Here is a 21,780-nt window from a genome sequence, read left to right as displayed (position 1 = left end):
GCCAACGTGGTGAAACCCCGTCTCTGTACGAAAATTTGCTTGGCGTGGTGGTGCACGCCTGTAGTCCTAGCTACTTGGGAGACTGAGGCAGGAGAATCACTTGAACCCAAGAAGTGGAGATTACAGTGAGCTGAAATCGCGCCACTGCACTCCAGCCCGGGTGACAGAGTGAAACTCCGTCTCAAAAAATAAATAGACAAACAAATAATACTTAGAAGTTTTATTTTTGGCATACTTTTTGTTTTGAGACAGAGTCTCGCTCTGTCACCCAGGCTGGCGTGCAGTGGCGCAATCTCGGCTCACTGCAAGCTCTGCCTCCTGGGTTCACGCCATTTTCCTGCCTCAGCCTCCCAAGTAGCTGGGACCACAGATGCCTGCTACCACACTCAGCTAATTTTTTTGCATTTTTAGTAGAGACGGGGTTTCACCGTGTTAGCCAGGGTGGTCTTGATCTCCTGACCTTGTAATCCGCCCACCTCCGCCTCCCAAAGTGCTGGGATTACAGGCGTGAGCCACTGCGCCCAGCCAGCATACATATTTTTTAACGTAATTATGTTGTTTTTACTATTAGCAAAATAGATGACAGGCGGTCATACTTTATTATATGTTTGATTAATAGCTTTTTATATAAAAGCACATTTTTCTATTTAGTAAGTGGGACATGTTTCCAGACATTTATAGGCGTGGTCTCTCCCAAACACTCTGTATTTTGAACATGATACTTGCTCCTCAATGAAAAATTGCTGTTTTACAGTACGATGGAAATATGCATACCTAGCTTTGAGAGTACAAAGGTAGAGGAGATATTTTAGTTCCTGAAGGAGAACAGCAGTATACAAGGATAAAGAGGCAGAAAATATGGGGCTACCTGAGAGTGGATTAATATGGCTGGAGTATAGAAAGCGTATAGTGAGTGAGAAGAAATGAAACTAAAGGTAAATAAAGATTTCTAGTTAAACATGGCAGGTTAAGATACATGTTTCTTTCTACTCCTTCCTAAACCATCCTAGAAGACGGTAAAATAATAAATCCATAAACCCCTGAGGACAAAAAAAAGGCACAGAAATCAAAACACAAGAGAAAGCAATAAAATTTTGGAAGGCACAACACTAATTAACATCGCCTAGTTTAGCAGGCCAGAGAAAACTGAAACCTATGGACGAGAAGCCAACAAACAAAGCAAGCAAATTGGTGTTGGAGAACTTTGGCGAAGGCTCAGGCCTTGAATTCACTAGGTACTTTGGAGGAAGGCATGTGGAATAGAACTAAAAACAAGAGGATTGGTTAATTTGTATTAAAGAACATTTTAACCACTTTTAACCCTACCTAGTGTTTAAAACAAGAAAGAAGACACGCTCTCCAGGAAATAGGATTCAATATAGGAGGTAATGGAAGGAGATGCTAGCATGAAAGCTGTGGACCAGGCGTAAAGCCTACAAAGCCTACAATCTGGACAAAGCAAGATGTCCAGATTGGAATTTGATGGAGGCTCTAGAAGAAATGTTTCAAAGTTGCAAAAAGACAGAGTACCTAAGATGTCTGAACAGTTTTACAACTGTGTAGGAATGTGGATAAATTAATGATAGGTACATAGTAACAACCAAAAAGAGCAACCAGATACTCAAGGAAAACACAGTTGTGGAAGGAAGGAAATGTAATTAAAGCATACTTCATTACTTATCTGTGAATACTATTTAGTTAACATGTAAAAAATATTGATTTTACAAACTACGTAGTTTCTGTAATATGTTTAAGAAGAAGAAAAAATTTGTCAACCTCTGTTAAGTGTTTGGAGTCTAGAGCCAGATGATCAGTTTGAATAACATCTCTGTTTTTATTACCGTCCAAATAAATAACTTCTATGCTTCATCTGTAAAATGGAGATAGAATAATGCCAAACTGTCCTAAGGGTTGTTATATGTGCACATTTACTTAATGCAGTGCCATGTGTTAGTAATTATAAGAGGAGGATAGAGACAAGTGATCTGTATTTGGTGGATAAGAGTAACAGTTTAACAACAAAAAATACAAAGCATGCTGTTTGAAAACTTGGAGGTAAATAAGATAAGAATGGAAAGTTTTTGCCTCTTGAGTAACAGGAGTTAGGAATGTGGTACGTTGTGGCAGCAGAAAGACTACTTGTCTTCATTGTAAGCCTTGAATGTCACCTTTTAAAGTTTGTACACATGAGGAAACACTTCAAAAAATAGAAAGAGTCTTTTGTGTTTAGCCAGTGTTTGGAGTTTCAATTGCGTAGCATTTGTGTTTATTACGGAAATCTTTAAACATTGCAGAACAGCAATATGATGAGCCCATCACCTTGCTTCAACCATTATCAACTCATAGCCAATTTTGTCTTACCTTTAGCAGCACCTTTGAGCACCACTGTATTATTTTGAAGCAAGTCCTGAACCTTACATGATTTCCATTGCAAATGGCCTCATATGTGGCCCTAGAAACTGTGGATCCTAAGAAGTAAAGGTCTAAAGAAAGACCTTTACTGACCAGCTGCAAGTAGTGCAGTTAGCTTATCGTCTTCAAGTACAGCACTTTCTAACTCTGCCAGTGTTTGAAGCAAAGCTATGCTCTTTCTTGGCCTCCCTCAGCCAGTGACCAAGTGTGACAGTGCTTCTAGATTTGGCAATTTCTGGCCAATGTTAATTTCACACCTGAGCTTACCATTAGGCTGGCCAAGATGTTGTCAGAGTTGAACAACACTCAGGCTTTTCCTGCCCCTTCCTTCTTTCAAAATTACAGACTAGCATCATGGTCTAAGCACTTTTACTGCCTAGTTCTCCTTTCTTTCCCTATCTTTCATAGGTGTTACTTTCATCTTGTCTGTTTGCCAGAGTATCCAACGGACAAAATGGCTTTAAAAGGATTCTTTTTAGAGATTGCGGAAAAGAGTTAACATCAGATCTGAGACTGGTATCCCTAAAATGGTCAGCTTATATGGGTTGGCCCTGGCCTGCTGTTTGGAAACCTTCGATTTCAGGAACTTTCCCATTATTTTCTGATTAAAAATAGTTCTCTGTGCCTAAACTGTTTTTGCAAACAGTATGGTTTATGCTGAACACTTGCTTCTGGGAGTCTGGAATTCCCCTATGTACTAGGCAGTACCTATTATCAGCCCCTAATTACCTTGAATACTCTAATCTCCCCTAGAAGACAATATTTCCCATGTGTTGTCACAGTTGGTTGTTGGAGGCATTAAGCATGCCCTGTGTGACTCTACTAGGAGATGACTCTTAGAGAGCTTGTGTCTGGTTTCCTCTGGTCACCTCATGTGCCTTTTCCCTTTGCTGATTTTGCTTTTAATTGTTGTTTGTTTTTTGACTATATTAACTCAGCCATGGGTATAGCTTCATGCTGTAATGTGTAGAGGAGTCCTGTGAGTTCTACTACATCATTGAACCTGGGAATGGACTTGGAAACGCTGATATACAAAGTGTAACAACAAATGTCACATAAAATTCCCAATGATTCCTTAACATCAGTAACCAATCAGTGTTCACAGTTGCTTAATTATCTATTTAAAAATGTACTTAGGTTGTTCAAATAAGGATCAAAAACAAACTCCACCCATTACATTTAGTTGGTAAGTCTCGATCTACAGATTTCTTCCCCCTTTCCCCCCCTGTTTATTTAAATAAACTGTGTCATTTGTCTTGTACAATTTTCTCAGTCTGGATTTTACTGATCACATTCCTGTAGTGATATTTGACGCATTCTTCTGTTATGTGTTAGTTTCCTGAGAAGCTGATAAGTACATCTAAAGTTTGATTTGATTTAAACTCTATTAGATAAGACTACTTGGGAGACAGTGTTTGTTTACCTATGGCATGGTCAGGAGACACATAATACTCTTCTGTGGTAAGATTCAGGTGTTGTCAGCCAGATACACTCAAAATTTGTTACCAGCTTGTATTGTAATTCCCTAGAATCCTTCAAAGGTTGACCAGTGAAGTTGATACTTTCAAGTATTATTATGAACTTCCAGTGCCTTTTAACACCTATTTTTAACCTATCCCAGTTGTTACTTTAGTGCTTAGATTGTCTCGTCTTTAGCCTGTGGAAGATCCTTCAAGTTTAAAGTGACATAATAGTTTTTGAATGTTTCTTTGTGTTCAGGTATAACAGAATGTTCCAGCCCTGGGTTCAGCCATGTCTAGGAATCCCAGTTATTTTGAATTGGAAATGGTATTTAGAGCATGTAGTCTGTGCTGCTCATATGTGTTTGGTCATGTTTCTAGGTCTTTTCATTGGAAAAGAACTAGGAAATACTTAAATGTACCATGGGTGAATATTGATATTTCCAGTTAAATTTAGAGGAGGAAAGGGTTATAACTTAACCTCTGGTTTTATATTTATTTTCTCTTAACCTGAAAATCAGTTCCTAATGATATCACTGATTTGCTTTATCCTACTCATGGTAGTTTCAGACTAACAATACTCTCATATTGCAAACAATAGGACTACTGAAAAGTTACATGTTTTTTGTTTTTTGTTTGTCTTTAGGAAATATATCATTTGGGCTGTCTAGTGAACTTGGTGCGCTTTCACATAACTTGTAATTGTTTATCCTGGTGGTGTTAGGCTACTAGTTGCGTAGTTTCGTTCATTTTGCTTTTGGTTTTTAGGGATTTCTCACATTTTGTTATTGTGTTTCTAATTATGTGACACATTACATAGTTCTGTAGTTAAATCTCCAAAACAAAATATACTAAGAGAAATTGAGCTTCCATCCTGATTCCTTCTATCCTGTTTCTTACCTAGTTTTTTTGTTTGTTTGTTTGTTTGTTTGTTTGTTTGTTTTGAGACAGAGTCTCGGTCTGTCACCAGGCTGGAGTGCAGTGGCACAATCTGGGCTCACTGCAGTCTCTGCCTCCCTGGGTTCAAGCGATTCTCCTGCCTCAGCCTCCCACCTACTTTTTTAAGTAACAATATTTGTTAGTTTGGTTTATGCTTCTGTTTTAATAAAAGTGTATTGTGTATATATGCATTTGTATATACGCCGTATACCCATATCTAATGTATATATGTGTATGTATACGTATATACACTAGATAGAAAATAGAAACTACACATACCGTTTGCACCTTATTTTTTTTAAGTTTGTATATCCTGGAGATCACTTCATAGTATATGTTTCTCATTTCTTTTTTATAGGAGCACAATATTCTATTATGTACCTGTATCGTGTTATCTTAAGGGTTTCTGTTACGGACGTTTGATTGTTTTTAGACCTGTTACAAATAGTGCAGCTGTAAATAGCCTTGTGTATCTTTTCATCAGGAATTTAGTTATGTCCAGGATAGAGTCCTAGAGATGGAATTCCTGGGTCAGAAAGTAAATGTATAGACAGTGTTTCTGGTAATTAACGGATTCCCCTCTAAGAGGGGAAAATACCACTTTGTATTTGTCAGCAATATATGAGAGTACTTGTTTTCCCATAGCCTGTCAACAAATTGTAATCAAACTTCATAAAATATTTTAAGTAGGTCTGTGTCTTAGAATCTTCATTTTGGTAGAAGTATGATATGGATTGAAAAGTGTGATCCTAAAGATGGGGAAATGTGTTGGGCCTAGTCTGAGAAAGGTAGATTTTAAGAAAGGAGATAGAGTTACATTAAACAATTATTAACAGATTATCATAAGTGGGACTAAGTAACTGGATAAAGGCAATATAAGATAAATTGGAGATAACTCTTACACTTCTAAGAGCATGAAGGGTTTTTCTCAGAGAATACTGAGCACGAGCAGATTATGGGGTAGGGGGATTCCGTTTTGGATGCTTTGCATTTGAGGTGCTTCTGGGACATTTCATTTCGGGGTGTAGATGGTTATATGAATCTGAAAAGTTTGGGCGAGAGTGGAGCTTTAGAGTTATCACTGTATATTTTAAAATATGTGTAGCTGAAGATGCCCAGGAAAATATTAGGTAATATTTGAGCGCATAATAGGTTCCCGACTTTAAGAGTAGTTTTATGTTCCTTTTCTGTTTTTGTTTTTGTTTTTTTTTTCCCCTAGCAATTGACTTACTGTCTCCTTGGCTAGAATTTAAAAATGTATGCTTCATTTTCATGACTTATGTTTTACAGACTTAACTATGTATGTGTATGAGTACAGATAGAATATATATAATCCACTACATAATTCTCTCCTGAGTTTGTACAAATTTAGTTTTGGTGTAGGAATAGCTTAAATTCCCTTGCTGTTGTGGTGCCCTGTCTCCACAGCAAGGGAATTTAAAACTTTGTTGAGGTTCTCTACTTAGTTCAAAATCTTTTCCATTCTGGGTATTTAATTTTGACAAAGTTAGGTTAATGGAGGTGGTTCTTTTGCCACTTAAATATGCTTTTTACAATGTTATTAAAAACATACAGAATGATGATAATGATGTTGTCCAAATAATTTCACTTTATAGCTGAGAAAGGAATATCATATGAAATAGAACAGGTTCTGTCTTACATGGACTTAAGAATATTGAGGCAGGAAATGAATTTACAACTGTAGAATTAGAAAAGCACTAAAAGATCTAGTTTAACCTCGTTTTATAGATTGAGAAAAATGTTTGTTATTTTTCTGACCAAACCATTGTGAAACAACATGAGTGTATAAATACCAGATGTTGGGCTACAGACTTTAAATTTAGGTTTGACCATTAAAAAATGGGATTGGCCGAGGCGGGCGGATCACGAGGTCAGGAGATTGAGACACCATCCTGGCTAACATGGTGAAATCCCGTCTCTACTAAAAATACAAAAAACCAACCAGGAGTGGTGGCAGGCGCTTGTAGTCCCAGTTACTTTGGAGGCTGAGGCAGGAGAATCACTTGAACCTGGGAGGCGGAGGTTACACTGAGCTAAGATCATGCCATCGCACTCCAACCTGGGCAACAGAGTAAGACTCTGTCTCAAAAAAAAAAAAAGTGAGGATTGAAATGGAGAAGAGTAGAACCATAGACATAATTTTGTGCTTGTCAGGTTCCTTTAAGATTATTTCTGCATAATATAAAAATACTAACTGACATTTACTTACCCCCATTGTGTACTGTTCTAAGTGATTTAAAAGACTTCTCATTTTAGTTCTCAAAACCACCATATGAGATACAGTTATCATTAGGTACATTTTACAGATTAGAAATATAGTCCAAAAGGTTTGGTAACTTTCCCAAGTATACACAGTGGCCAGAAGCTAAGTTGAGGGGTTGGTGGGAAGTTGAGGGAGAAGCTAAATTGGGAATCTAAACCTAGGCAGGGTGAAAATAGAACATCTTTTGAGTGAAGACACCAGGATTGATACAAGGATCCAAAACCTTGTCACATGAGTTGAAGGAAATTCATTAAAAATGGTTTGAGTTAGGAAAGATGATGATTGAGGCTGGCAGGGACGTTTAGGCTAAGTATTAGATCTGTTGTGGCAAGAGTGTGTCGATTTCTTCTTGGACTTAAGGCATAGAATGAGTTCCAAAAGCTTATCTTTGATTCAGTATCAAGTACCTTCTCTTTCCTATGTCAGAACTGTGTGAACGCAGAGTGGCTTTTCTTAGAGTTAAAACTGCCCCCCCCCGCCCCCATCACCTACTGTAAGATCCCACACAGGATTAATATCTATTTAATCTAAATGAATTAGGTACACTATTAGAGTCCCGAGCTTACGTAGTCCTTGTTTGATTTGGCAGAGCCAGAGCTAGCTGCTTCTAACTTCAGGCCCACTTTGGTTTTGAGCAGGCCACTCTTAGTTGGGTAACAGTTCAATATTTCTTCCCTTAGTTTCTACCTTTTTAATGCTGCCTCACTAGGATATGATATTCAGTATCATAAATACTAATTCCTATATTTCTATGGCACAGTGGGTTTTTAAACTTGAGCATGCATTGGAATCACTGAGGGCATTTGTAAATGTGGATTGCTGGACCTCATTTCCAGAATTTCTGACTAAGGGTCTGAGATGGAGCCCAAGAATTTGGATTTCCAGATGATGTTGGTGCTGCTGATCTGGAGACCATACTTTGAGAACCACTGCTGTAGTAGCCTGGCCTACCTTTGATAGGTTGAGCTTTTTAAGAGTAAGAACCAGATGTTACTCATTTCTTTGTCCCTCTACTACCTAGCAATACATAGGAGCAGCAGTGTTTTTTGTTTGTTTGTTTTTTTATACTTTTAAGTTCTAGGGTACATGTGCACAACGAGCTAGTTTGTTACGTATGCATACGTGTGCCATGTTGGTGTGCTGCACCCATTAACTTGTCATTTACATTAGGTGTATCTCCTAATGCTATCCCTCCCCCCTCTCTCCACCCCACAACAGGCCCGGGTGTGTGATGTTCCTCTTCCTGTGTCCAAGTGTTCTCATTGTTCAATTCCTACCTATGAGTGAGAGCATGCGGTGTTTGGTTTTTTGTCATTGTGATAGTTTGCTGAGAATGATGGTTTCCAGCTTCATCCATGTCCCTACAAAAGACATGAACTCATCCTTTTTTATGGCTGCATAGTATTCCATGGTGTATATGTGCCACATTTTCTTAATCCAGACTATCACTGATGGACATTTGGGTTGGTTCCAAGTCTTTGCTATTGTGAATAGTGCCGCAATGAACATACTTGAGGAGCAGCAGGTCTTAATTTTATAGAAGCCTGTGTGGACTGTTACTGATTTCTTTGGTCTGATGATATCAGGAAGTTAGGCCTAAAATTGAAGAACCTGGCTCAGCATGATTGCTTATGCCTGTAATCCGAGCACTTTGGGAGGCCAAGATAGGAGAATTGCTTGAGCCCAGGAGTCTGAGACCAGCCTGGGCAACATGGTGAGACCCTGTCTCCACAAAAAGTTTTAAAACTAGCCAGGCGTAGTGGCATGCATCTGTACCCCCCGCTTCTTGGGAGGCTGAGGTAAGAGGATTGCTTGAGCCCGGGAGGCCAAGGCTGCAGTGAGCATGATCACACCCCTGACTGCACTCCAGCCTGGGTGATAGATGAGACCCTGTCTCTAAAAACAATAAATAAAAATACATAAAATTGAAGAACCTTATAAAGCTTTAGGTTCAGGTCAGGTTAGGTTTGTAATACTTACTATTAGGAAATACACGTACAGCCAAGGTACTGCTAGAATCTTTACATGGTTTTACTTTCTGATGAAATTTCTTGGCTTTTTTCTTTTTAAAATGTTTCTAGAGAGCTGGCTACATATAAAAACTAGAATCTGTTTTTTCCTGACTTTTTAATGATCGCCATTCTGACTGGCATGATATGGTATCTCAGTGTGGTTTTGATTTGCATTTCTCTAATGACTGGTGATGATGAGCTTTTTTTCGTATGTTTGTTGGCCTTATAAATGTCTCCTTTTGAGAACTGTCTGTTCATATCCTTTGCCCACTTTTCGATGGGGTGGTTTGTTTTTTTCTTGTAAATTTGTTTAAGTTCTTTGTAGATTCTGGATATTAGCCCTTTGTCAGATGGATAGATTGCAAAAATGTTCTCCCATTCTATAGATTGCCTGTTCACTCTGATGATAGTTTCTTTTGCTGTGCAGAAGCTCTTTAGTTTAATGAGATCCCATTTGTCAGTTTTGGCTTCTGTTGCCATTGCTTTTGGTGTTTTGGACATGGAGTCTTTGCCCATGCCTTTATCCAGCATGGTATTGCTTAGGTTTTCTTCTAGGGTTTTTATGGTTTTAGGTCTTACGTTTAAGTCTTTAATCCATCTTGAGTTAATTTTTATTTAAGGTGTAAGGAAAGGGTCCAGTTTCAGTTTTCTACATATGGCTAGCCAGTTTTCCCAATGCCATTTATTAAATAGGGAATCCTTTCCCCATTTCTTGTTTTTGTCAGGATTGTCAAAGATCAGATGGTTGAAGATGTGTGGCATTATTTCTGAGACCTCTGTTCAGTTCCATTGGTCTATATGTCTGTTTTGGTACCAGTACCATGCTGTTTTGGTTACTGTAGCCTTGTATAGTTTGAAGTCAGGTAGCATGATGCCACCAGCTTTGTTCTTTTTGCTTAGGATACTCTTGGCTATACGGCCTCTTTTTTAGTTCCATATGAAATTTAAAGTAGTTTTTTATAATTCTGTGAAGAAAGTCAATGGCAGTTTGATGGGGACAGCATTGAGTCTATAAATTACTTTGGGAAGTATGGGCATTTTCACAATACTGATTATTCCTATCCACGAGCATGGAATGTTGTTCCATTTGTTTGTGTCCTCTCATTTCCTTGAGCAGTGGTTTGTATTTCTCCTTGGTGAGGTCTTTCACATCCCTTGTAAGTTGTATTCCTAGGTATTTTATTCTCTTTGTAGCAATTGTGAGTGGGAGTTCACCCATGATTTGGCTCTGTTTGTCTGTTATTGGTGTATAGGAATCCTTGTGATTTTTGCACATTGATTTTGTATCCTGAGACTTTGCTGAAGTTGCTTATCAGCTTGAGGAGATTTGGGGCTGAGACGATGGGGTTTTCTAAATACACAATCATGTCATCTGCAATCAGAGACAATTTGACTTCCTCTTTTCCTGTTTGAATACTTTCTTTTCTCTTGCCTGATTGCCCTGGCCAATACTGTGTTGAATAGGAGTGGTGAGAGAGGGCATCCTTGTCTTGTCTTGTGCCAGTTTTCAAAGGGAATGCTTCCAGTTTTTGCCCATTCTGTATGATATTGGCTATGGGTTGGTCATAAATAGCTCTTATTATTTTGAGATACATTCCATCAAAACCTAGTTTATTGAGAGTTTTTAGCATGAAGGGGTTGAATTTTGTAGAAGGCCTTTTCTGCGTCTGTTAAGATAATCATGTGATTTTTGTCATTGGTTCTGTTTGTGTGATGGATTATGTTTATTGATTTGCATATGTTGAACCAGCCTTGCTTCCCAGGGATGAAGCCGACTTTGATCGTGGCGGATAAGCTTTTTGATATATGCTGCTGGATTCAGTTTGCCAGTATTTTATTGAGGATTTTCGCATCAATGTTCATAGGGATATTGAGTTTGCCAGTATTTTACTGAGGATTTTTGCATCAATATTCATAGGGATATTTCTTTTTTTGTTGTGTCTCTGCCAGGTTTTGGTATCAGGATGATGTTGGCCTCATAAAATGAGTTAGGGAGGAGTCCCTCTTTTCCTATTGTTGGGAATAGTTTCAGAAGAAATGGTACCCACCTCCTCTTTGTACCTCTGGTAGAATTCAGCTGTGAATCCGTCTGGTCCTAGGCTTTTTTTGGTTGGTAGGCTATAAATTACTGCCTCAATTTCGGAACTTGTTATTGGTCTATTTAGGGATTCGACTTCTTCCTGGTTTAGTCTTAGGAGGGTGTATGTGTCCAGGAATTTATACATTTCTTCTAGATTTTCTAGTTTATTTGTGTAGAGGTGTTTATAGTATTCTCTGATGGTAGTTTGTATTTCTGTGGGATTGGTGGTGATATCCCGTTTATCATTTTTTATTGTGTCTATTTGGTTCTTCTCTCTTTTCTTTATTAGTCTGGCTGGCGGTCTGTTTTGCTGTTCTTTTCAAAAAACTAGCTCTTGGATTGTTGATTTTTTTTTTTTTTTTTTGAAGCGTTTTTCATGTCTCTATCTCCTTCAGTTCTGTTCTCATCTTAGTTATTTCTTGTCTTCTGCTAGCTTTTGAATGCGTTTGCTCTTGCTTCTCTAGTTCTTTTAACGCTGGAGAGGATATGGAGAAATAGGAACGCTTTTATACTGTTGGTGGGAGTGTAAATTAGTTCAACCATTGTGGAGGACAATTCCTCAAGGATCTAGAACCAGAAATACCATTTGACCCAGCAATCCCATTACTGGGTGGTATATACCCAAAGGATTATAAATCATTCTACTGTAAAGACACGTGCACACGTGCGTTTATTGCAGCACTGTTCACAATAGCAAAGACTTGGAACCAACCCAAATGCCCGTCAATGATAGACTGGATAAAGAAAATGTAGCACATACACACCACGGAATACTATGCAGCCATAAAAAAGCATGAGTTCCTGTCCTTTGCAGGGACATAGATGAAGCTGGAAACCATCATTCTCAGCAAACTAACACAGGAACAGAAAACCAAACACCGCATGTTCTCACTGATAAGTGGAAGTTGAATAATGAGAACCCATGGACACAGGGAGGGGAACATAACACAGCGGGGCCTGTTGGAGGGTGGGGGGCTAGGGGAAGGATAGCATTAGGAGAAATACCTAATGTAGATGACGGGTTGATGGGTGCAGCAAATTACCATGGCATATGTATACCAAGGTAACAAACCTGCACGTTCTGCACAGGTATCCAAGAACTTACATTTAAGAAAAAAAAAAGAAAGAAACTGGAATCTTTCCTTTCTCTTTCAGGGAAAATGGAGGCTATTGGAATATGCTAGGTTCATGTTCTTATAAGTACTGCAAATGGCAGAACTTGAAGAACTTGTACAAAGATCAGAAAGAGGCCATCATCTAGTCCTATTAAAACTTAAACTTGGGGCTGGGTGTGGTGGCTTATGCCTGTAATCCTAGCACTTTGTGAGACTGAGGCAAGTGAATCACCTGAGGTCAGGAGTTCGAGACCAGCCTGGCCAATGTGGCAAACCCCGTCTCTACTAAAAATTCAAAAATTAACCAGAAGTGGTGGCACATGCCTGTAATCTCAGCTACTTAGGAGACTGAGGCAGGAGAATCACTTGAACCCAGGAGGGTGGAGGTGGTGGTGAGCTGAGATCGCACCACTGCACTCCAGCCTGGCTGACAGAGTAAGACTCCATCTCAAAAAAACAAAACAAAAAAAACTTGAGGCTTGACATGGTGGCTTATGCTGGTAATTCCAGTACTTTGGGAGGCCAAGACAGGGGTTTGCTTGAGGCCAGGAGTTCAAAACCAGCCTCATGAACATAGTAAGACCCTGCTTCTACAAAAGAAAAACATATTAGCTGGGTGTGGTGGCACATGCCTGTAGTACCAGCTGCTCAGGCAGCTCAGGCTTGGGGATTTCTTGAGCCCATTAGTTTGAGGCTACAGTGAGCTATTATCATGTCACTGGACTGCAGCCTAGGTGACAGAGTGAGACCTTGTCTCAGAAACCAAAACAAAACTTGGGTTAAAAAAATGCAGAGCAAGAGCTTGTGTTTTTATCACCCTCCCCAGTCCCCTACTTTCCCAGCTAGCAGTGAATGTCTTAATAAGACTTTAACAAGAATTGTTTTGCTCTGGGAAGTCAAATCATGAGTGTATATCATTTAAGTGCCATTACAAATATTCAGTCTCTCCTTGCGAATATCTAGATTATAACAGTAATATGTGACTGAATAGATACACTACATATAGTTTATTCTAGAAAAATAGTATATAGCTCCCTCAAAGTAGATGATTGTGGTTCTTGAATGTGAGCTGAGCAGTTACTTGCCTGACAACCTGCAAGCCATGAAGAGATCCACATCTCCAAGGCCTAGTGGGAATGGGGAAGAGGGTTCATGCTCATACTTACAGAAACTACACTGTAGGTATCACAGTACAGGTGAGAAACCAGCATGAAGTAACACCTGCTATTTAAGGACACTGCAACCTATTTTACTCTTTCTCTTAGATGATTAACTCAGCAAATTAGATTTTTCTGTACATTGCATAAAACTTCAGTTGTCTTTGGTAATCATAAGCCATATGGTTTTCTCTCTCCTCAGATACCCAGAAAGCGGTACTCTAGAAATGAATGTCAAGGATCTTAGACCACGAGCTAGAACCATTTTGAAATGGAATGAACTAAATGTTGGTGATGTGGTAATGGTTAATTATAATGTAGAAAGTCCTGGACAAAGAGGATTCTGGTTTGATGCAGAAATTACCACATTGAAGACAATCTCAAGGACCAAAAAAGAACTTCGTGTGAAAATTTTCCTGGGGTAAGATTGTCTTCACTGGTTCTGTTTAATTACTGAATTGATCAAGGAATGTATTTTTAGGTATTAAGCACGTGTACCTTAGTAAAAAAAAAAGATGGAGTCCATAAAAGATGGAAATTTCCATACTGAAGGAGAATATTTTTATAAATTCTTAAGAATTTTTAAAAGTTAAAAATGGCTTAGATCTTCAACTTTAAGGTTGAAGATACTGTTTGGAAGAATGTTGGAAATAACTGAGTGTCTTATTACAGAAATTCTTACTTCCTCGTAGGATTCTTATAGATTGAACAAAACAATATATAAAACATTTAAATAACTCTAATTGCTACGAGGATCTGTGTTGATGTAATAGCAGTGGATGACTACTTAACCAGCTGTCTGCTGGACTTCTAAGACTAGCTGAAATTTTCCTTCATAGTAATTTTTCAACTTACAGAATTTAAACTTAATGAAGAGAATTCAGAATGCAAAATGTCACCTGAATCAAATCATTCAGATATTTCTGTCATTTCTTTCTTTTCTTTTCTGCCTCTCTCTCTCTCTCTCCCTCTCCCTCTCCCCCTGTCCCCCTCCCCCCCCTTCCTCTCTCTCCTCTCTTGTTCTGTCACCCAGGCTGGAGTGCAGTGGCGCAATCTCGGCTCACTGCAAGCTCTGCCTCCTGGGTTCACGCGATTCTCCTGCCTCAGCCTCCTGAGCAGCTGGGACTACAGGCGCCCGCCACCGCGCCCGGCTAATTTTTGTATTTTTTAGTGGAGACGGGGTTTCACCGTGTTAGCCAGGATGGTCTCGACTCCTGCCCTCAAGTGATGTACCCGCCTCTGCCTCCCAAAGTGTTGGGATTACAGGCATGAGCCACTGCGCCCAGCTCTTTATCATTAATTTTTTAAGAAATACGTTCAGATGTTTCCCAAAGTGATAAAGTACTAGGCATTATTTGAGTTACTTTTTTATACTTTGTAAAACATTGTCACTCTTTTTCTGTGTCTGCTGCTTCTGAATAATTTGCTGAATAGTCACTAATTTCCTTTTTAATAAATAAAATCTCTGTTAATCGTTTCCAGTTCTTTATTATCAGTAATTACATAAACATCCTTTTATGTGCATTTTTGTGCATTTCTTTTCTTTAGAATAAATTGTTAGATTTGTTGTATTGAGCACTGAGGGTTTTAGAATAACCTTGACAATTTTTTTTTTTTTTTTAAAAGAGAAACAGCTAAATGAATATTCGTGTCAAGTTCTGATTAACTGGATTAGTGATACAAGGTGACAAATCTTAGAACAATGATTAAAAATCTAAAGCGAGGATAGGCAAGCTTATAGCCCACTAGCTGTCTATTTTTGTAAAGTATCATTGGAACACAACAATGGCCATTGATTTATGTATTATCTGTGGCTATTTTTGTGTTCAACAGTATTGTTGAATGATTGCAGCTGAGACCATCTAGCCTGCAAAGCCAAAACTACTTACTTTCTGGCTCTTCATGGGAAAAGTTTGCTGACTCCTGAGATTTAAAAAAAAAAAAAAAAAAAAAGATGCGAGGTGTTGAAAACTTAACATTTTAGAGAACAGATTTCAGAACTTCTTACAAACAAAAGTGTGATTCTATTGCTAGACTAAGGGTATAGCTCAGTCACAGACTTCTAAACAACTTGAAACCCGGATTTGGATGCAAACCATGAAGAAAGAGAAAGCCCCTAAATAAACTGGCTATGTTAGGAGCCTTATAACCTACTTGAGTGTTGGAAGTAGAAAGCGTGTGTACACAATAGGATAACAGCACACATAGCATTGAGCTAAAAAAAGCTTGCTATTAAAAAAAGATTTCCTGGCCGGGTGCAGTGGCTCATGCCTGTAATCCCAGCACTTTGGGAGACCAAGGCGGGCAGATCATGAGGTCAGGAGTTCGAGACCAGCCTGGCCAATATGGTGAAACCCCATCTCTACTAAAAATACAAAAATTAGCTGGGCGTGGTGGCATGTGCCTGTAGTCCCAGCTACATAGGAGGCTGAGGCAGAAGAATCACTTGAACCCAGGAGGCGGAGGTTGCAGTAAGCTGAGATCGTACCATTGCACTCCAGCCTGGGCTACAGAGCGAGACTCCGTCTAAAAAAAAAAAGTTTTCCCAAGTGATCCTGAGGTATAGTTAAGAGTGGAAACACACTGGCTTTAGAAGTGGAACTAAGGGCCGGGAGCGGTGGCTCAGGCCTGTAATCCCAGCACTTTGGGAGGCCGAGGCGGGCGGATCACGAGGTCAGGAGATCGAGACCATCCTGGCTAACACGGTGAAACCCCGTCTCCACTGAAAAATACAAAAATTAGCCGGGCGCAGTGGCGGGCGCCTGTAGTCCCAGCTACTCGGGAGGCTGAGGCAGGAGAATGGTGTGAACCCGGGAGGCGGAGCTTGCAGTGAGCCAAGACCGCGCCACTGCGCTCCAGCCTGGGCGAAAGAGCGAGACTCTGTCTCAAAAAAAAAAAAAAAAAAAAAAAAAAAAAAAAGAAGTGGAACTAAGACTGAGTGGGCCAGGTGCAGTGGCTCACGCCTGTAATCCCAGCACTTTTGGAGGCCAGGGTGGGTGGATCACGTGAGGTCAGGAGATCGAGATCAGTCCGACCAACTAGTGAAACCCTGTCTCCACTAAAAAATAAAAAATTAGCTGGGTGCGATGTTGCATGCCTGTAATCCCAGCTACTCGAAAGGCTGAGGCAGGAGAATCACTTGAACCTGGGAGGCGCAGGTTGCTGTGAGCTGAGGTCATAACATTGCACTCCAGCCTGGGCAACAAGAGTGAAACTTCGTCTCAATTAAAAAAAAGACTTGAGTGGAAATTACAGATAGGCAAATACCGGCTTGATAAAGAGAATGGTGATGTGATAGCTATCCCAACAGTACAATAAAATGTAAAGTATTATTCTTTGTCATTAAAGTTTTTACTAGAAACATTAGGAACACAATAGCTAAAAAGGAGCCAGTGTGGCTTATGGATAGAAATTTTTTTTTGTTTTTGGAGATGGGGTCTCGCTCTGTTGCCCAGGCTGTATAGCAGTGGCACGATCCCGGCTCACTGCAACCTCTGCCTCCTGGATTCAAGCAGTTCTCCTGCCCCAGCCACCGGAGTAGCTGCAACTACAGGCACATGCCACCACGCCCATCTCATTTTTTGTATTTTAGTAGAGACAGGGTTTCACCTTGTTGTCCAGGCTGGTTTCGAATCCCTGAGCTCAGTCAGTCTGCCTGCCTCAGTCTACCAAAGTGCTAGGATTATACGTATGAGCCACCGTGTCTGGAGAAAAATTTTTTTTTTTTTTTGGATGATTAGAAATCTTTCATCCTCACTGGTAAGAATGGATAAATAACAGGTTGAAAGAACAAATGCATTCTGCTGTTGATAGGCATTTTGGGGCTGTTAGAAACAGTGCTGCCATCACGTTCTTGTACCTATACCTATATCCTGGCACTTGTGTGCATTAGTTTCTGTAGGATGTATCTTGCTTAGGATTAAAATTACTAGGTTGTAGAACCTATGCATCTTCAACTTGAGTAGATAGAACCAAGTGTCTGCACCAAGTTACAGTTCTGCAACAGTATGAGAGTTCCTGTTGTTAGTTTTCTCATCCATGCTTAGTTTTTTCAGACTTCAGTTTCCACTAATCAGGTGGGTATGTAATAGTATTTCATTTTGGCTTTGATTTGCAATTCTCTGACTCCTAATGGGGTCGAGAATCTTTTCGTATTTTTATTGACAAGTTGGATATATCTTTTGTGAGGACCTGGTTCCAATTTGGTGACTTTTTTTGTTGTTAATAATGTGTCTGATTCATTTTTAGAAGTTCTAATTATGGAGACTAGACTATTTCAGTTATATGTGGCAAAAATACCTTTTCTAATTCTCTGGCTTGTCTTTTTCTCCTTACGATGTTTGAATAGTAGTTTTCTTAATTTTAATGCAGTTGAGGTTATCAAAGTTCAAGAAAGTTTTTTTTTCTTTATGCTTGTAGTTTCTGTGTCTTTCTTAAAGAAACTCTTATTACCTTCTAAAAGCTTTGTGGTTTTGCCTTTCTTTAGGTCTTTAATTGACTTGGAGTAGATTTTTGTGTACAGTGTGAGGTAAGGGTCTAATTTAACTCAATACATATGAATAAACATTTTTCTTAGCACTGTTTATTGAAAAGCCCATTTCCCTCCCATTGATCTTCAGTATCACCTCTGTCATATCAAGAATCTTATATTTGGTGAATCCTTCTGACTTCTCTATTCTGTACCATGGGTCTGTTTTTTGTGTATCTTTATATCAGTTCCACACTTTCATAATACAGCAGAGCACATGATCCTGCCTTGTTCTTCAAGTAGATTTTATATGTTCTTAGCTCTGTGTACTTCCATTTGAATTTTCCAGTCATCTTTTCTCTTTCTGGCATATAGGAATACAAGTATCCTTTGATCTTGGATTCAGTAGTTTTACCAGATTTACTAATTTTAATTTACATGTAGATTGTTTCAAAATGTTTGGAATTATAATCATCTGTGAATTATTACATTTTTGTTTTGTCTTTTTCTTTACTTTTGATTTCTTCCTCTTGTCTTTATTCACCAGTTGGGCCCTGAATTACATTGTTGAAAATAAGTAGTGATAACAGGCATCTTTTTCACCTGCTTTCCAATTTTCCATACAAAATTTCATCAATAACTACAGTGTTTGATAATAGGAATTTTGTAGATACGCTCTCCTAGATTTGGTTTTACAGTGTTTTGTGTAGGATTTTTACATTTGTATCAATGCGTGAAATTTGCATGTTAATTTTCCTATCTCACTGTCCTTCATGGATTTATGCTAGTTTCACAAAATAATTTGGAATCTTCTTTTTCTTTCTTACGGTAGAGTTTTGTGTCCTTGTTTTGAATGTTTGATAGAACTTCTCAATAAAGTCATCTGGGGCTGAGTTTTCTTTGTGGGAAAGTTCTTTTATGGTCGATTCGGTTTCTGTAATGATCAGAGGACTATTCGTGTTTTTCTATTTCTTGAACTAGAATTTAATTTTCTAGGAATTTATCCATTGCATCTAAATTTTAAAATCTGTTGTCATAAATTTTTTTGGTACCCACATCTTTTTAATGTGTTAATCTGTTACGATGTTTTTTATTTCTGAATTTAGTTTGTGACTTTTTGACCATTCTCACCAGAGGTTTATCAGTTTTATTAGACTTTTACAAAGAACTAACCTTCAGCTTTGATCCTCTCTATTGTATTGAAGGTGCAAAGGAAGAAGCAAATAGAGGACATGATTTTTAATCTGCCTTGGAGATTTGATAAGGGAACTTGGAGTTAAAGTTCATGCTTGTTTCTGTTTTTAATTTGTGAGTACCAAAAAGTACATATGCTTGAACTGTCTAATTCTAGTTATCAAATTCTATTTTCATGTTGTCATTTTCTATTTATTTTAGCTTTGAAAAAAATTGAGAACAAGGTTGGGATTCAAAAACATTTTTTAAAATAATTTGTTCATTACTATTGTAATATAATATTTACTACCATGTGAAGTTATGCTGATTTAGATATTTATAAGTAAAGTAGTATTTGAATCCTGTAGGAAGAAAATTAATTTACCTTATTAAAACTACAGATAAAGGCCGAGCATGGTGGCTTGTGCCTGTAATCCTAGCACTTTGGGAGGCTGAGGCGGGCAGATCAGTTGAGGTCAGGAGTTCAAGACCAGCCTGGCCAACAGGGTGAAACCCCATTCTACTAAAAATATAAAAATTATGGCCAGGTGTGGTGGCTCACACCTGTAATCCCAGCACTTTGGGAGGCTGAGGCGGGCGGATCACCTGAGGTCAGGAGTTCTAGACCAGCCTGGGCAACGTGGTGAAACGCCATCTCTACTAAAAATATAAGAATGTTAGCTGGGCATGCTGGTGCATGCCTGTAATTCCAAGTCCTTGGGAGGCTGAGGCAGGAGAATTGCTTTAACCCAGGAGGCTGAGGTTGTAGTGAGCAGAGATCATGCCACTGTACTCCAGCCTGGGTGACGGAGTGAGACTCTATCTCAAAAAAAAAGAATAAAAAAAAGAAAAAGCTATAGATACATTTTAGGTTCAGTGTCATTTTTACGGAGTTGTATTTATTTACTAAATTTTTTTCAAACTTAAGAAATTTCTATAATGATATACTTCTTATTGAACATGCCTTCTTACAGAATATATACTTAATATGCATATCAAGTTATAAGTCACTGGTCACTGTGCTTCGGCCATGCTGGCCTCCTTGTGTTGCTCAATCTCGCAAACATGCTCCTGCCTTGGGGCCTTTGTACTTGATGTTCCCTCCTACACAGATACTCATTTGGCTTACTCTGTCTCTTATTTCAGTTCTCTGCTCAAAAGTATCTTCAGAGTTACCTTTCTTGATCACCCTTTTTAAAATCACATACATACCAGACATAAGCTACTTAAATGCTCCCTTACTCTGACTTTTTCTGAGTTCTGAATTCTTTATTTTATTTATTATCACCCCATTTGTATTAGTTTCCTATTGCTGCTACAACAAATTACCACAAACATAGTAGCTTAAACAATAAATCGTAGTACAGTTTGGAGGTTAGAAATCTTAAATAGATTTGGATTTCACTAGGCAAAAATCATTGTTAGCAGGGGTAACAACTTTCTTAGTTTACAGATGAGAAAGTTGAGATGCAAAGTTAAATAGTCAAAATGTAGCACAGTTGATTATGGATTCCTCATGACTCTTGTTTCAGAAATATTTCCATTAGTTTATCCTATTTTTTTTTTATTATACTTTAGGGTTTTAGGGTACATGTGCACAATGTGCAGGTTTGTTACATATGTATCCACGTGCCATGTTGATTTCCTGCACCCATTAACTCGTCATTTAGCATTAGGTGTATCTCCTAATGCTGTATGATTCAGTTTTGTAGACTCTAAGGGAGAACCCATTTTCTTGCCTTTACCATATTTCAGAGGCCTCCCACATGCCTTAGCTTGTTACCTGCTTTCTCCACCTTCAAAGCCAACAATGTTGCATCTGTTTGACAGTTCTTTTTGTGGATACATCCCCTTTATGTTCTCTCCTCTGCCTCCCCTTCTCCTGTGATTATATTGGATCTGCGTGGATAATCATGCCATTTCAAGGTTTTTTATGTGCAAAGTCTTTTTTGCCATATGAGATAACATGTTTATAGGTTCCTGGAATTAGGACATGAACCTCTTTGGGGCCCATTGTTCTGCCTGTCATACCATTGGAATGTTAATGCTTTGTTTTGTTTGCTGTTGTGTGCCAGGCACTGTTCTAGGCACTGATTACGATAGATTTTCAGTATGGTATTTCATAGATACCGAGAGAATAGTTTTTTTTTTTTTTTTTTTTGTATTTTAACATCTCTGAAATAAAAGTGTATCTTAAATTTGCTGTTGGGCTGACAGAAGTTGAATTCTTTCAGAGATTTGAATTTGCTTGTTTACTAGTCACTTGGGAGTGCCATTTAACTTTAACTTAAATTCTCTGCTTGAGCCTTTTTAGACCACATAGGTAGCATGAATTCAGGCCTCTGAACTGGACTGAATCCTAGCTTATCATTTAATTCTTGGAGGATGCTTTTTTTTCCTTATACCCAGTGGCAGTATTGAAACAAGAATGTTTCTTTATCTGCAAGGTGGTTTATTTCTCACTTTAACTGTGAGAACGGGTTGGTGTCTAATCTTTATTTGAAGGTGTTCCTTAGACACCTCATCACAGTCTTTTTTTCTTACTTGAAATTACATAATGTGTCTTATAGTTGCTAATTACCATTTGGTGTCCCAGCTTTATTTGGGAATTCTTAGACTGCCTGATTTCAGTCTAGTTGCTTTTTTTAGTAGCACATAAACTGTTTTACAATTATCGGCC

General features: G+C 38.6%; 1 protein-coding gene across 1 annotated transcript in view; it reads left to right on the top strand.

The window, feature by feature from the left end:
* The window catches only part of UHRF2 (ubiquitin like with PHD and ring finger domains 2), a 101,621-nt gene that overhangs the window by 41,096 nt on the left and 38,745 nt on the right, over positions 1-21,780 (top strand). The window contains exon 4 of the mRNA XM_032137951.2: positions 13,662-13,880. Within this exon, the coding sequence (XP_031993842.1) occupies positions 13,662-13,880 (219 nt within the window). The remainder of the gene's footprint in view (positions 1-13,661; positions 13,881-21,780) is intronic.

Source organism: Hylobates moloch, unplaced genomic scaffold, assembly GCF_009828535.3.
Source record: "Hylobates moloch isolate HMO894 unplaced genomic scaffold, HMol_V3 SCAFFOLD_19, whole genome shotgun sequence".
Taxonomy (NCBI): domain Eukaryota; kingdom Metazoa; phylum Chordata; class Mammalia; order Primates; family Hylobatidae; genus Hylobates; species Hylobates moloch.
The sequence above is the reverse complement of the archived record's forward strand: the minus strand, read 5'-3'. Positions and strand labels throughout refer to the sequence as shown.